The following is a 13864-nucleotide window of genomic DNA, read 5'->3' on the forward strand; positions in this document are numbered from 1 at the left end:
AAGGCTTGACATTGTGAGACATTATCTCTTTCAGTCTTTCTCTCTCATCTTTAACATCCCCTGTGAAAATGAATTTACAGTCTAATTACAGAACACGGCACGTGTGGAAGGGACACAAATCTGCCATCATTAAGAAATGACAGAAAACTGCCATTTTGTAATTGAAGTATAGGTCTGAATCAATATTTAGAAGTCCCAGTAGGTTACAGAGTGACAGAGAAACGAGCAGCCTACCAAGAATGACGGTGTTGTATTCATTGTTAATTGCAGAACAGAATCAAGAAAGAAAACTGCAAGAACTTCATGAACTTCTTAGAACAAATGCAATATATATACTATATATATATACAAAACTGTATAACTTACACAATATATTATATTATATAATTAATAATATATTATTATCTAATATATAGCATAATAATATACGTAATGTACATATACATATATATTATATACATATTGGATCATTATATATAAGTTCTATACATTAAATACTAATAATAGTAATCATAATTTTTCACAATATACATATATTTTATTATAAATGTATAATATACTTCTATATATAATAAATACTATATATATAAATATATATAATGCAATTTATAACATTAAACACTGGTCACAAGCCGATCAAACCCAAATGTACCACAAATCTTAATGGGAGTAATAAAATTAATATTTATGATTTAGATGCCCAGATTTTTTATAATTAGAATGTCCTTAAGGGATGTAATATTTCAACAGCGAAGCTCGTCATGCAACGCGCTGTAAATAATACATACAAAGTAATGCTCAAAGATAATTTAAAAAAGCCCATGAATCAGTTCATAGAGCAACCCACAGTGACATTTACTCTGCGCTCATTCAGCTCCCTGCCTCCAAAAGCTCCACTCCAGAATGGGCCGTTCATGGAGAGCTTTGCTATTAAACGCAGCTCTAATAGGCTTTCTCGCCCCACTGTATCTTTTTCCTCCCGCCGAGCATCTCCGGACAGCAAAGCTTGTGCTGTCTGTCGGCCCTGCCCCATCCCTATCTCCGCTTTTACCTCCGGCCCGTTAAAAATGATATCAGCTCAAGGAGGGTGAGCATTAGCATTTGCATTTTATTGGAGGCATGGAGATTTAGAGCAGTGGATACATCAGCTCTGAGCAGACAGAATTAGTTAACAATGCATTATCTGCCTTTTATGGCGGCCATAATTCTCTCACTCCCCTGGAGAAGAGATGGGGGTGGAGGAGGACTGGACGGAACGCCAGACTGCTCGCTCCACGGTGGGGGCTTCTGGGAGAGGCTGGGCTTTGTTTCTCGATGCTTTGCTGCGCATTAAACGCAAAGAGCATTGCTGCGGCATTAGGCTTCACGATTCGAACAACAGCCCAATAGAGGGCCGATAAGCGTCCCTAAAGGTCACGGATAACGACGTGACCTTGCGTTCTTAATGACGGCACACATAATCGCACACTAAAATTCAGCTGAATCGTGGTGTAATCGCGCTTGCGTGTGCGTTTAGGCTATTAGGTTTGGAAAGGGGTTCGAAAACCGTCACCTGATGCGCTTATGAGGCCTTCAGGACGCTGATCGCTGACCCGAATGAAGCGACGGTGCTCGAGTGCACTTTGTGTGTGCGTTCTAGTGGTTTGGACAGTGCTGCAGTGTGGATCGAACACACTGCTGCAGTCTTCCCCTCCCAAACTCCAGCCCTCGACCACAGCTGTTCAGTGGTCCCCTTGACAGCCATCTATTAGAGCTTATGCACAGCAAAAACCCATCGGACCACATGCATCCCAGAAATCATGCACACTGACTCTATTCGGCGCTTGATTACTTTTTTGCCACAGCAAATATATTCAAAGCGTGCACTCTTTGCTTATTGGTAAAAACGTCACTCAGGAAAGGCAAACCCCAAAGTTTTGCTCATAGCTCAACATTGTGGGTTTTACCATGGGATTTAAAGGACTTTAAAGGAACAGTTTGTCCAAAAGTTCAAATTCTGTGATCATTTACACACCCTTACGCCATTCCAAACTTGTATGACTTTCTTTGGTTAAACGAAAAGCAATTTTGAAGAACAAAATTCAGTGAGAAAGTCAAACACTCTTAAAAATAAATGTTCTTTACTTTTTTTGCAGCAATGCCATAACCATTTAAAAGAACATTTAAAAAATCTAAAGAACCTTTTGTGCAGTGGAAAGGATCCATGGATGGTTCTTCATGCCATTAACCTTCAGTTGTAATATTGTAGAACCACCTTTTTTGGTTCCCCATTATATATATTTTTTCAGTGAACAGTTCTTAAAAGAACAACTTTTACTTAAAGGCCATTCTAATATTCTAAAGAACTTTTTTGTGGATTAGAAAGGTTCTGTGGACGTTAAAAGTTCTTCACGAAACCTTCATTGACAAATAAGAATCTGTTGTTTTCTTAGTGTGAAGGACATTAATCTTAAGATCATTTCTCCACTTTAAAGAAAATTTTTTGCAATGGAAAGGTTCCATGCTCTTAAAAACAATGTTTTTGGGGGAGTTCCATGAAGAACATTAAACATCTATGGAATCCTTCCATTAGACAAAAGTTCTAGAGCGGAAAATGTTTCTTTAAAATAATATTTTTTTCTTCACACTATAATGGTTCTTTTAAGAACTGATCACTGAAAGGTTATTTTGGGAACCAAAAATTGTTCTATGGCATCACTGCAAAATCCCACTTTTTATATTGATGTTAAAGGTTCTTCATGGAATCATTCATGCCAATAAAGAATCTTCAATTTAATTTAGCAATGTTTTGGTCAAATTATTCATTTAACACACTAATCCTAATTTGATTCAACAGAAATTTTACTCGTGTCTTTTAAAAACTCTATTCTCCATCTCTCCTGACCTTACATTCCTTGAGTCCTGGTGGAGCAGAGCGAGTGTGACAGCTCTCCAGCGTTCCATAAAGCATAAATGCAGCCTCTCAGCTATCTGCTGAGACTTCTGCTCCCCAGGGCCGAAAATTTACTAGTGACCTCTGAATTCCATTTCAGAGCTGAACCGCTTCCCCCTTTGGAAAATTCCACTGCCACTGAGGTAGTCGAGAAAAACGGTATTACAGGAAGGGGTTACGGCTTTGCGACTCTGAACTGTGAGGAGCTGAGGCCATGAAGGGGGCTACAAGCCACATTCACAATAGGCCAAATGTCTCAGAGACGCGATAAAAATAGAAAACAGTGAATTGGAAGTCTATAATGAGGCTAAAGCAAATCTGCAGGGCTAAGCTATTGTCGTCATCCGTAAGATATGACTGCGATATTGAATATCTGTGAAAGTGCACAATGGAAACCATGTATGGTATTCATACAAATGTTCTGCATGGGAAGTTGCATGAAATGAGTCAAATTAACCTGCATCAAGACTAGGTCAAAACTGAGAAATAAGTTCATGCATGACCTCCGAAATGTCAGTGAATATAATGCATATATAAGCCAAATATTATACTTTTTAAATACAAATACACCCAGGAATCCCTTTTTTTATGTATTCAGAATCCCTATGCAACTTATGGTGCACATTTTTTTATAAGTAGAAACAAGCAGGCAAGACTTGCTCCATTATGACATCTGCTGGTAAACATCAGCACTGCTATTCAGGTTCAACTAAAGGAGAAGGTGCATATCTGACTTGTTAAAATAATGTTTTTAAATTGTGCTTCATCAAAAGCATTGCATAGGGTAAAACATCATAATCTCAGCACTACAATTACATTTATTTTGTTTGACTCGAGTCAGAAAACCAAGGTTTCGGTATTCCAGAAATATTCAACTGTTAGTGTTAAAAACTAGATTTACTATTTTTAGATACTAGATTTACTAGGACATTAAAAAAGGTTATGCACTTATAATATAGCAAAAGACAAATATTGTTGCACATTTTAAAAACAACTGCTAGTCATGTGTATAAATGATCATGGAAGGGATGGTCCTTTTGTAATATAACAAAAGCCACACAAAAAATAAAGAAAAATGTATGTTCTATGTTCAACCTGGTTTAAAAACTTTCCCCCACATTACAAACAACTAAATCTAAACCTTTCTCACTATTCTACAACTCTCATACATTTCAAATAAAACAAGCTCTTTTCCTGTTCTGATCTCGAAGGAGTAGCTTTTGTTCAGTGTAGTGTAGGCATGTAACCTTGATAAACACCATTTTATTGAGTCAACTCTATGTTAAAAAAATAATAAGAACCCAACATATGATTAAACTACCACGTGAAAGAGAACAGGTCTGCATTCATGAGTTCAAATAGGAAGTGTTCACCAAATCAGCCACAAGAGGGAGAATATCAGTTAAACATATGGAGCATCATGGGAAAAGTGTGTAGAAACAGATAAAAATCAAAGGCCAATTCTTAATGTAGGAGAGTTTTACAATCAGAAACAAAAAAATTATAAAAATAAAACCCAGAGGATTTTGGCATACGAGGGTCATTATTAAAGTTAAAATGATGATACAGCAAAATTTATTCTACCCGTTTTGAATAAAAAAACAAAGCAGAAATCAGTAAAGCGGGTGACATCAGCTTGTGAAATAAAACCAACGCTGTCACGTCTTTATCCAGCGTTTTAAATGTTAAGCGCACAAGCAACTGATATTTTCAGTCATTTCCAGCAACACTACCAAATCAATTGTGTGAATGATAAAAAGTTAAAAGTTTGACATGTACGGGTTTCCACTGTTTCACATCTACACTAGCACACAACACATCATAAGAACATAGTTGTAGGGGCACAAATACACAAATTAGAAGGAAGATCAGAGAAGAGAGATCACATTCCACCGCTCTGCTGCAGCCGCCGTTCGCCACGGCCTTTCAGGTTGTCTGGTGAGAGATGGTGGATGGAGGTTGTAACCTCCATTACTTGCTGGCCGTTTTTCTTTTACTAAATGGTCCGTTAAAGTTGGCTATGAGAGTGTCACCAGTGTGACAAAGGGCATAAGGTTTGGAGGACACAGCATCTTTCCTCCCCCCTCTGCCCTTTAAACCACTGTGGCGCTCTTTTCCTTCTTGTCGCCGTCTTCGTGCCAGGTCAGGCGCTCCTCGTAGAAGGCAATGACAATCTGTGGGCACTTGTGATTGGCTTCCTTTGCAAGCACAAGGTCTGCCTCATCAGAGTCCTTCCTGCGGTGTGACAACAGCAGCAAAGCAAAGACAAATTTGCATTAAGTGGACAATTGCAGTGTTATACATCAGCATTAGCTTCAGTTCTAATTGAAACTGTGTGACATTAAAATCCTCAAATGCCCTTAATTTGTTAGTTAAAGCTTCAACAGAATTAAACAGATGTCGACATCATGATTGTGCTAACCTCCAGACACTACAGCAGTTCAAACTGATCTAACATCAGGCATAGACTTTGTTTACATTCACTGCATACAATCATGTCATAATATTAGGGATTTTAAAATAAGATTTAATACTTTAACACATTTTAAGACCCACACAAATAAAATGAAGACTATTAAGTCCATATAGAAGAAACATTTAAAATTTCTAAATAAACTCATTCTTTTTCTCAATTAAACAGACTGGGGCAATACATATGTTTTTACATTTTATTGAAGTTTATGAACTAATGTATCAATACATAGAGCTTAATTAGACCTGGCTAATACAACAATGTAACCATACATTCATAATTAATCAACAGTATAAGTGTTGGCTTAATATAAAATGTGGTATTCATTGATTGCAAACTGCTCTGAAACTGACAGCCTGTAGAAATTTGAACAACTCTTGAGTTTTCAGCAAATCACAGCCTTATGAAGTTTAATCATCACATTAGTTCGTATAGTTACCGCTGTTTCTCTGTCCTCAAATTTAAAACCTCTAAATGTGATAATCAATACTTTTGTTATGCCAGTTATGGCCTTAAATTTGATCAAACTAAATATAAGACTTTTTAGGGACCAATGAAAACCCTGATAATTATATTCAACCCTAAGGAGCTATGCATATTTGATTACAGCTTTATATTAGAAAACATTTCGGCAATAGTAATTTCTAAATGTGTCAAATCTATGAAAACTGAAAGTTTTTTTATGTAGCTATGCTGATTGATTATGGTTTATTTTATTGTATTATGCCATTGTAAAACTAGTAATGTTTGAACAATGGAACATTTGGGCAAAAGACAGGGGATTATACATAGGATTAAACACACTATACAATGCAAAAGGTTGCACCCAAAATAAACCATGCAATTTCTGCCACATTCTATGAAGAAAATTCACATGAAAAGAATCATTAAAGGAACATGTTTATGGTAATTGCTGTAGTCTGTTTGTCAAAGTGTACATTTTTCTGTATGCTAAGATAAACATACTTTGTACAGGTCCCAGTCAGGAACTGGAATTATATTTTATGGAATTATATTAACACAAGATGAGAAATACAGAAACTGTAACAGAGACAAACAAATAAAGAAAGAGAGGATACTACACTGAAAGGTTAAAATGTACAGGTGTAAATAGGTATAGGATAGTGAAAAAAGAATAATGGTTATACAGTCTCACACAGGGCAGGAGTGTGAACGTGAGAAAAGCTGACACAAAGAAACAAGAATGGGGCAGTTTGCATCATTTCAAACATAATGGCAAATGTAAATATGGCCATTGACTCTACTGTCCTAACACCCATCTCGGGTGATCCAATCACAATTGGTTAGCTGAGGCACTTCCCTGATTACTCCTGGTATCAATATGCATCTCCTGTGACCACTTGTGATTGGATTTCAATTTAAATTCTTCGTCCACTGTTATTTTAACTAGAATATGGTCAGACTTGTGGCTTTGGTTTAGATGTGTTTTTAAGGAGAGATTCATTTAAATAATCTAAGTAAATTTTACTACCGATATGTGATGACTTTTTTACTCACCACTTCATAAGGAACATAAGGTCTCCACAGGAGTCTGTTGCTCCAATAATCTTCTCAGGCTCCAGGCCTCGCTCAAAACCTCTTGCTACAAGGATCTCATCCTAGAAAGAATAAGAGTGAAAATCTAAATTCCTTTATAGCAAACCAATCCATCGTAATGGCACTTAACTGTAAACATTTGCTTCTGTCCAAAATACAAATCCATAACGCAAAATAATTCTGATGGCACCCATCCTCTGCAGAGGATCCATTGGTGAGCAAGTGATGTGAAATCTCTCAATGAACAGGCAAAATCATCTACATTCTGGATGGCCTGAAGGTGCATACATTTTCAGCAAATTTTCATTTTTGGTGGAAATATTCCTTAAAGCAAGTAATGAGGTAAGAAACGTATTTTAGAGAGAATTCATCCCTCTGGATGTACTTGCAATCTCAGGATGGATATTGCATTGTAATTACATTGTAATGAAGTTTATGTGGGGGGGCCTTAAAGCTGCAGTCCGTAACTTTTGACGCTCTAGTGGTTAATAAACAGAACTGCTTGCTTCTTGCGGAAGAACATTGTAGCCGGAGCTACTTCTCTCTGTTTATGTCTATGAAGAATCACAAAGGTACCGGGTTACTCCGCCGCGGTACCCCCGAAGCAATCTAAAATGGTCAGAATATAAACACTTATTATAGATGTACCCTAGTGATTCAGGACAGGCTAAAAACACGGTTTGGAAAATGGATTCATGGTGTACTCGCTTATTATATACATTTTGTAAATCTTGAACACAAAAAAAAGTTACGGACCGCAGCTCTGATTGGTTGTTTCTTACCGGGAGCGGATGAATTTCTGCAAATGGCAATAGGACCACTGGGAGGAGCCAGAGGAGCTTGATTTTTTCACAGATTATCTGTCTCATATTCTACTGTCAGGACATAATGACAGGTTTCACAAATACATTTTTACAAAAGTTACCTACTTCAGGTTTAAACCCTTTTTCATTAAACTCTTACCTCCTTTTTCTTTTTGGGTTTGCTGCCGCTCCCATTCTCTTCCTCTGAGTTTTTCCTCTTGCTGGTGCTGCTGCTACTGTCTTTGGGACGGGCCGAAGAAGAGCCTGTGCTGGAGGGCTTGCTGCTGGGTGTGCTTCCGCTGCTTCCCTTTTTATAGGTCTTCATGAACTCAGCGATAAGCTCTGGACAGTCCAGGTTCTTCTCTGGTTCCCATGTGTTGTGTTTGCTGCAAAACAATGCATGATTCATGCATGATAAACTAAAGCCACTGGATTTCCTCATATTATAGATACACCATCAGGTAGTCTACATACTAATGACAATACTAGGAGTGTTCTTCAAACTAGGTTTGTTTTTTTTATTCGACTTGTGCACTAATTTCATTGTAAAAACATTTTTAGACTTTTACATGCAGTAACACAAACCCACATCTTCTTGAGATGAAACAATCTATACTACTTATTAAGAAGTACAAAGAAGTCTTACTCTGAAAAGCCTTTCCACTTCAGGAAATATTCCACACGGCCCTTAACAACTCGCCTGTCCATAACCTTCTCCACTACATACTCTTCCTCCTCTGAGGAAGAAGCCTCATCATCTTCACGGTTCTGGTTCTTCTTTCCCATGGTTTATTCTGGATGTCTTTCCTATGAGCAAGTGTGACCTGTGTGGCTCCCTGGTCCGGGGAGGAAAGTGTTCCCACTTAAAAAAGAAAAGAAAAAAAGGTATAAGGCAGTCATTTACCATAGAAAAACACAAAAAGAGGAGCATATTCATTTAAAATATAACTTGAATATAAACAAACATATGACATCAAAACAGATCTGTGCATTAGATCTTGCAGGATAAACGTCTAATAAATCTACTGCTGTCAGTAATTTAATTAATAATCAACAAATACTACTGATAATAATAACTTGAGTTACTACCTCTATTTCATACTGCAAAGTCTATGCTAGAGTTTTATTTTAGATTCTCTAACTTCTGCTAGTGATATATGATATTGCCTTGTAATGTGTCTCTTCAATTTAATTGTATTACTCACCGTTCAATATAATAATTGCCTGAAGTCAAAGGACAATGTTTACTTAAGAAATTAATTAGCGTTAGTTTCTTCTGTGGTACTGTATATCATGAAACTTCACTGGTCTAAGTATTACCTATATTGTATGGCATTAATTTAATCTTGATGTGTTCCTGTGGCTCAGTAGTAGAGAATTGCGTTAGCAGCACAAAAGGTTGTGGGTTTGATTCCCAGGGAACACACATACTGATTAAAAAAAAAAAAGTGTAGCGTGAATGCACTGGAAGTTGCTTTGAATAAAAGCATCTGCTAAATGTATAAATGTAAATGTAATATGGACTGTTGTCTGTATTGTTACTCTTAACATGATAACAAAAGCTGGACAGTATGAGCAAAATCTCACGACTTAAGGTTAAACCTTTCTTACCTTAAAAATCTATATTTATTTGTATACACTCACCTACAGTATTTATTTGGAGGAAGTGACCTCAAAGTACAGAGATGATTCTTGGATTACAGCATTCAGAGCTCCCCTAAACAAATACAATTAATTTAAACATTACTTGACTTGCACATAACCAAAATGTACATCAATAAACAAGCATAATGAGAAACGCATTCAACGTTAATAAAAAGGAGTCTTAGAAATATGCACACAAAAGGTCAGCGTGCCTTTGATTTGAGGAAATCTACAATTATTTTCAAGCCTATATGCATAATAATGGGAAGTCGTGGCCTAATGGTTAGAGAGTCGGACTACCAATCGAAAGGTTGTGAGTTCGAGCCTCGGGCTGGCAGGAATTGTGGGTGGGGGGAGTGCATGTACAGTTCTCTCTCCACCTGCAATACCACGACTTAGGTGCCCTTGAGCAAGGCACTGAACCCCGAACTGCTCCCCGGGCGCCGCAGCATAAATGGCTGCCCACTGCTCCGGGTGTGTGTGTGTTATCACTGCTCTGTGTGTGTGCACTTTGGATGGGTTAAAATCAGAGCACGAATTCTGAGTATGTGTCACCATACTTTCACTTTCATAATAGCTAATTAATTAACATTAAAATGTTTGTTAGTAAACATTGCGCGCACAGTCATCAAAGCTAAAGGAACAATGCACGCAGTCACATTAAAATCAAGCCGTTATATTAGGATGCGATTCCTATATTAATTTACAAAGATACAGTCTTATTCAAGCTTGCACAAGAACTGCGATGAACCAGCCATGTGTTCTTACCTTACTGTCTTTAAGGATTTTAGAGAGCAAGGCCAAACAATGTGAAAACATTGAACAGCCCTGCACGCTTTTTCAGAGTTTCACGTCGATTGCCATATGCGATGTAATTCATAATGCATTTATTCCAAAATACGAAACATGATTCACATCGTAAACGGGTTTAAAAGCAGTGTTAGCTACACTGCTAACATTTTAGCTACAGAAGTCCCATTGATTGCTTATGTTTGCCTCGCTAAAAGCTCATTTCGAAATAGTAACAGTGCGAAAACACTAAGAGAGATCAATACAAGGAGAGCATAATTTAATGTGTTTACGGTGTTGTGTTTGTGTAGAGCGCAAGCTCAACTAGTCAATACATGCAAAAACAATAAACAAGGCTCGCCGATACCCGGCTAATGTAACATTAGCTCAATTAGCATACACGCTCCACTTATTTCTTAGGTTTCCTGCGTATAACCGCTACAAGCAAATAATTAATGTGCTTTTTTGCATTTATTTAAATATCATCGTCGTGCTATCTAGTGAGTCTTTGCTTAGCAACAGCGAGCACCGAGCAGAACAGATTTCACTTGATCCTATCATATTAAAGCGTAAAACTGACGGATTAAATCATTCGCATCAACGCAAGGAGAACGTACAATGGCTTATCCTGGCGTCAATGCGAAGAATTATTGTATACTTACTGAGATATTTTCGATGTTTTCTTATTCGTGTTTGAAAAGGAGTCTGAGGCGGTTTTCCCCTGCACTCAAGAGTTTGCTGCCTCTCGCGCACGCATCCGTCCAGTGGCGCGTCCAGCCAATCAGCGTGCGCCTGAGTGAACCGCTCTCGCGCCAAAAATGCGCATACAATGGGATGCGCACGCGTCACAAACTTTCTGTTTTGTAAAAAAAATTATAATAAATACAATTCCATATTTATTCACACCTTTTTCAAACCAGATATTTTCATATAAATTAACGAGTCCCCTTGAACCAGAGATTAAAGTTATATGGAAGCTGTGTGAATAAACCCATAACTTGTAAATTATTAATCCCCTCATATCTTTTGATCGTTTTGAACGTATATATATATATATATATATATATATATATATAGGTTTTGCAAAAACAACAAAAAAAGGCATTTTTTTATGTGTGAGTAAGATTTGTAAACGAACTAACGTCTATTCCACGGATTGACTTAAGTCTCAGCCAATCAGATGTCGTCAAAACGCAAAACAAAAGGCGTTAGCGGGAAGCCTTAACCAATCATCGTCTGTAGTTCGAGGGAACTGTATTTGACCAAGCTATTTATTGTATCCTCCCCAGTTCTTGGTGCGTGTCTGTCTCACCGACAAGTGTGTGGCGCAGCACGAGCAGAAATAGTCGGCAGGATGTCCAAAGAGGTAGGTTGGCTTAAATAATGCAGCTAGTTTTGCTTTTATGAGATATGGTTTAAACTATGTAGTTTTCAAGCTCTAAGCATTTTCCGATTTGACTCAGATCTTATTCGAGGCTCTTTTGTTAATGCAGATAGCGTGTTTGGCCGCCATTTTAACTCTTGTACTTTGCAGACACAGGCCGCGTGTTTGCATTGAAGGTCGTGTTTTTAAAAATCGTAGTTCGTTTTAATTCCTCACCGGCCACATCTGTGATTTTGTTTTACATCGATTTATAATCCATATTGTTTTACTGAAACAAAAGTACTGTTTATAGAGAGAGACGGGGGCTTTGCTTCTTTTCTTCTGTCCAACATGGCGGAGATGTTCGATCACCTTCTCCCAAATAGTCTGTAACGGCAAGGATTAATGACGCTTTGCGCGAGAACAGATTGTTTGTTTAATATTCGCTGCAGAATAACACACACGACGCACTCCTTTTCAGTTAAGTTATATGGGTTATTTTCAGGGCCAACCACGTGAGCCAGAACAGCTGCGGAAGCTCTTCATTGGAGGGCTCAGCTTTGAAACCACAGACGATAGTTTGCGGGAGCATTTTGAACAATGGGGCGCCTTAACGGATTGTGTGGTAAGTTCCTTCTATCTTGCTTCCCTACGTCGATAGACCACATGGATCGTAACTTTGCATGATTTAACCCTAAGTATTGTGTGTTTTTTTTAAGGGTATGGTGTTGACCATAGAAGTGTTTTAACCCTTATTATGCTTGTTTATGTGCTGTTGTAGGTGATGAAAGACCCAAACACCAAACGCTCCAGGGGCTTTGGGTTCGTCACCTACTCCAACGTGACTGAAGTTGATGCCGCTATGGATGCACGGCCCCACAAGGTTGACGGTAGGCTCGTTGAACCCAAAAGAGCCGTGTCCCGAGAGGTGCGTTTTAACACCTCAAGCCTTTGTAATGTAAATGGTTATAAAGACGTGTATGAATACAAATGCCTAAGTGCTCTTTTTGGTTTTAGGATTCCAACAAGCCATTTGCTCACACAACTGTGAAGAAGATATTTGTGGGTGGCATTAAAGATGACACCGAGGAGAACCATCTTCGTGATTACTTCAAACATTTTGGCAAAATTGAGGCCATTGAGATAATGGTTGACCACAAGACCGGAAACAAAAGGGGCTTTGCTTTTGTTACGTTTGATGACCATGACTCCGTTGATCGCATCGTCAGTAAGTGCTTTTCAAGTGTAATTTCTAGTGTCTTAATATTGTTGGTAGTTTTATTATAAATATTATCTTCCCTCTCCTTAGTTCAAAAATACCACACTGTGAATGGGCACAACTGTGAAGTAAGAAAAGCTCTGTCTAAACAAGAGATGCAAAACACTAGCATGAACATGAGAGGTAAGTTAGTGTTCAAGGTGTGTTTTCTGTTTTAATGTACTTGGATGTATTCAATGGGTACTTTAAAAACAATCTATAGGCCGTGGAGGAGGAGGAGGAGGAGGTGGAAACTTCAACAGATATGGCAACAATGGCGGCTACAACAATGACTTTGGTGGCGGCGGTGGCAACCGCGACGGTTATTTTGGAAGAGGTTTGTGCCTAAGTGGATGTTGAAGTTTTAAATGATGAATTTAAGTTATTTTGTATGGACTTGAAGCAATTTTCACAACCCTTTTCAGGAGGCAGAGGTGGTGGAGGCGGCAGCGGCGGTTATGGAGGTGACAACTACAACAATGGATTTGGTGGTGGTGGAGGAGATGGTACGCAGTGGTTTCTTGATTCACTGAAAGTACTGTTTAGTAAAATGTTTTAATGCTAAGTAACACATTCCTCTTGCTTTCTCCAGGTAATTATGGTGGCAGCCCTGGTAACTATGGTGGAAACCGTGGATATGGAGGAGGTGGCGGTGGAGGAGGTCATGGTTATGGCAACCAGGGTGGTGGTTATGGTGGTGGTGGCGGCAACAGCAGCGGGGGCGGCTATAATGACAATTACAACAACGGCAATGGAAACTTTGGAGGTGGTGAGTATATGCCAGTCTGAATTCTGAACTTCCAAATAAATAACTTGAGCTGTCAGCAAATAACCAGGTGTAATTGGTTTTTAAATGTAAATAGGCAACTTTGGAGGTGGTGGTGGCGGCGGCGGAGGTGGTAACTACAATGACTTTGGCAACTATAGCAACCAGCAGTCCAGCTATGGTCCCATGAAAGGGAACTTTGGAGGTGGCGGAGGCGGCGGAAGAAACAGTGGCCCGTATGGTGGTGAGTTTCTCATAATGGCTTTTTTTTTTTTGGGT

General features: G+C 38.5%; 2 protein-coding genes across 5 annotated transcripts in view; one reads left to right on the top strand and one right to left on the bottom strand.

Annotated features, from left to right (window-relative positions):
- Positions 1 to 4478: 4478 nt before the first annotated feature.
- Positions 4479 to 9482, bottom strand: LOC132118445 (chromobox protein homolog 5-like). Its single transcript, XM_059528287.1, has 5 exons — positions 9410 to 9482; positions 8412 to 8627; positions 7926 to 8151; positions 6924 to 7024; positions 4479 to 5167 (listed from the first exon to the last, which is right to left on the bottom strand). The coding sequence occupies exons 2-5, from the start codon at positions 8549 to 8551 to the stop codon at positions 5026 to 5028; spliced, it is 609 nt and encodes a 202-aa protein (XP_059384270.1). The 5' UTR covers positions 8552 to 8627; positions 9410 to 9482; the 3' UTR covers positions 4479 to 5025.
- Positions 9483 to 11405: 1923 nt separating this feature from the next.
- The window catches only part of LOC132118443 (heterogeneous nuclear ribonucleoprotein A1-like), a 56930-nt gene continuing 54471 nt past the window's right edge, over positions 11406 to 13864 (top strand). For all 4 annotated transcript variants that reach the window (XR_009425897.1, XR_009425896.1, XM_059528285.1 and 1 more), the window contains exons 1-9: positions 11406 to 11564; positions 12067 to 12186; positions 12343 to 12489; positions 12579 to 12789; positions 12871 to 12963; positions 13043 to 13168; positions 13263 to 13325; positions 13412 to 13588; positions 13683 to 13829. Coding sequence is in view for 2 of the 4 variants with exons in the window: in XM_059528285.1 (XP_059384268.1) it covers positions 11553 to 11564; positions 12067 to 12186; positions 12343 to 12489; positions 12579 to 12789; positions 12871 to 12963; positions 13043 to 13168; positions 13263 to 13325; positions 13412 to 13588; positions 13683 to 13829 (1096 nt within the window). In the remaining 2 variants the exon portion in view is untranslated. The remainder of the gene's footprint in view (positions 11565 to 12066; positions 12187 to 12342; positions 12490 to 12578; positions 12790 to 12870; positions 12964 to 13042; positions 13169 to 13262; positions 13326 to 13411; positions 13589 to 13682; positions 13830 to 13864) is intronic.

The sequence above is a fragment of the Carassius carassius genome, chromosome 37, assembly GCF_963082965.1.
Source record: "Carassius carassius chromosome 37, fCarCar2.1, whole genome shotgun sequence".
Taxonomy (NCBI): Eukaryota; Metazoa; Chordata; class Actinopteri; order Cypriniformes; family Cyprinidae; genus Carassius; species Carassius carassius.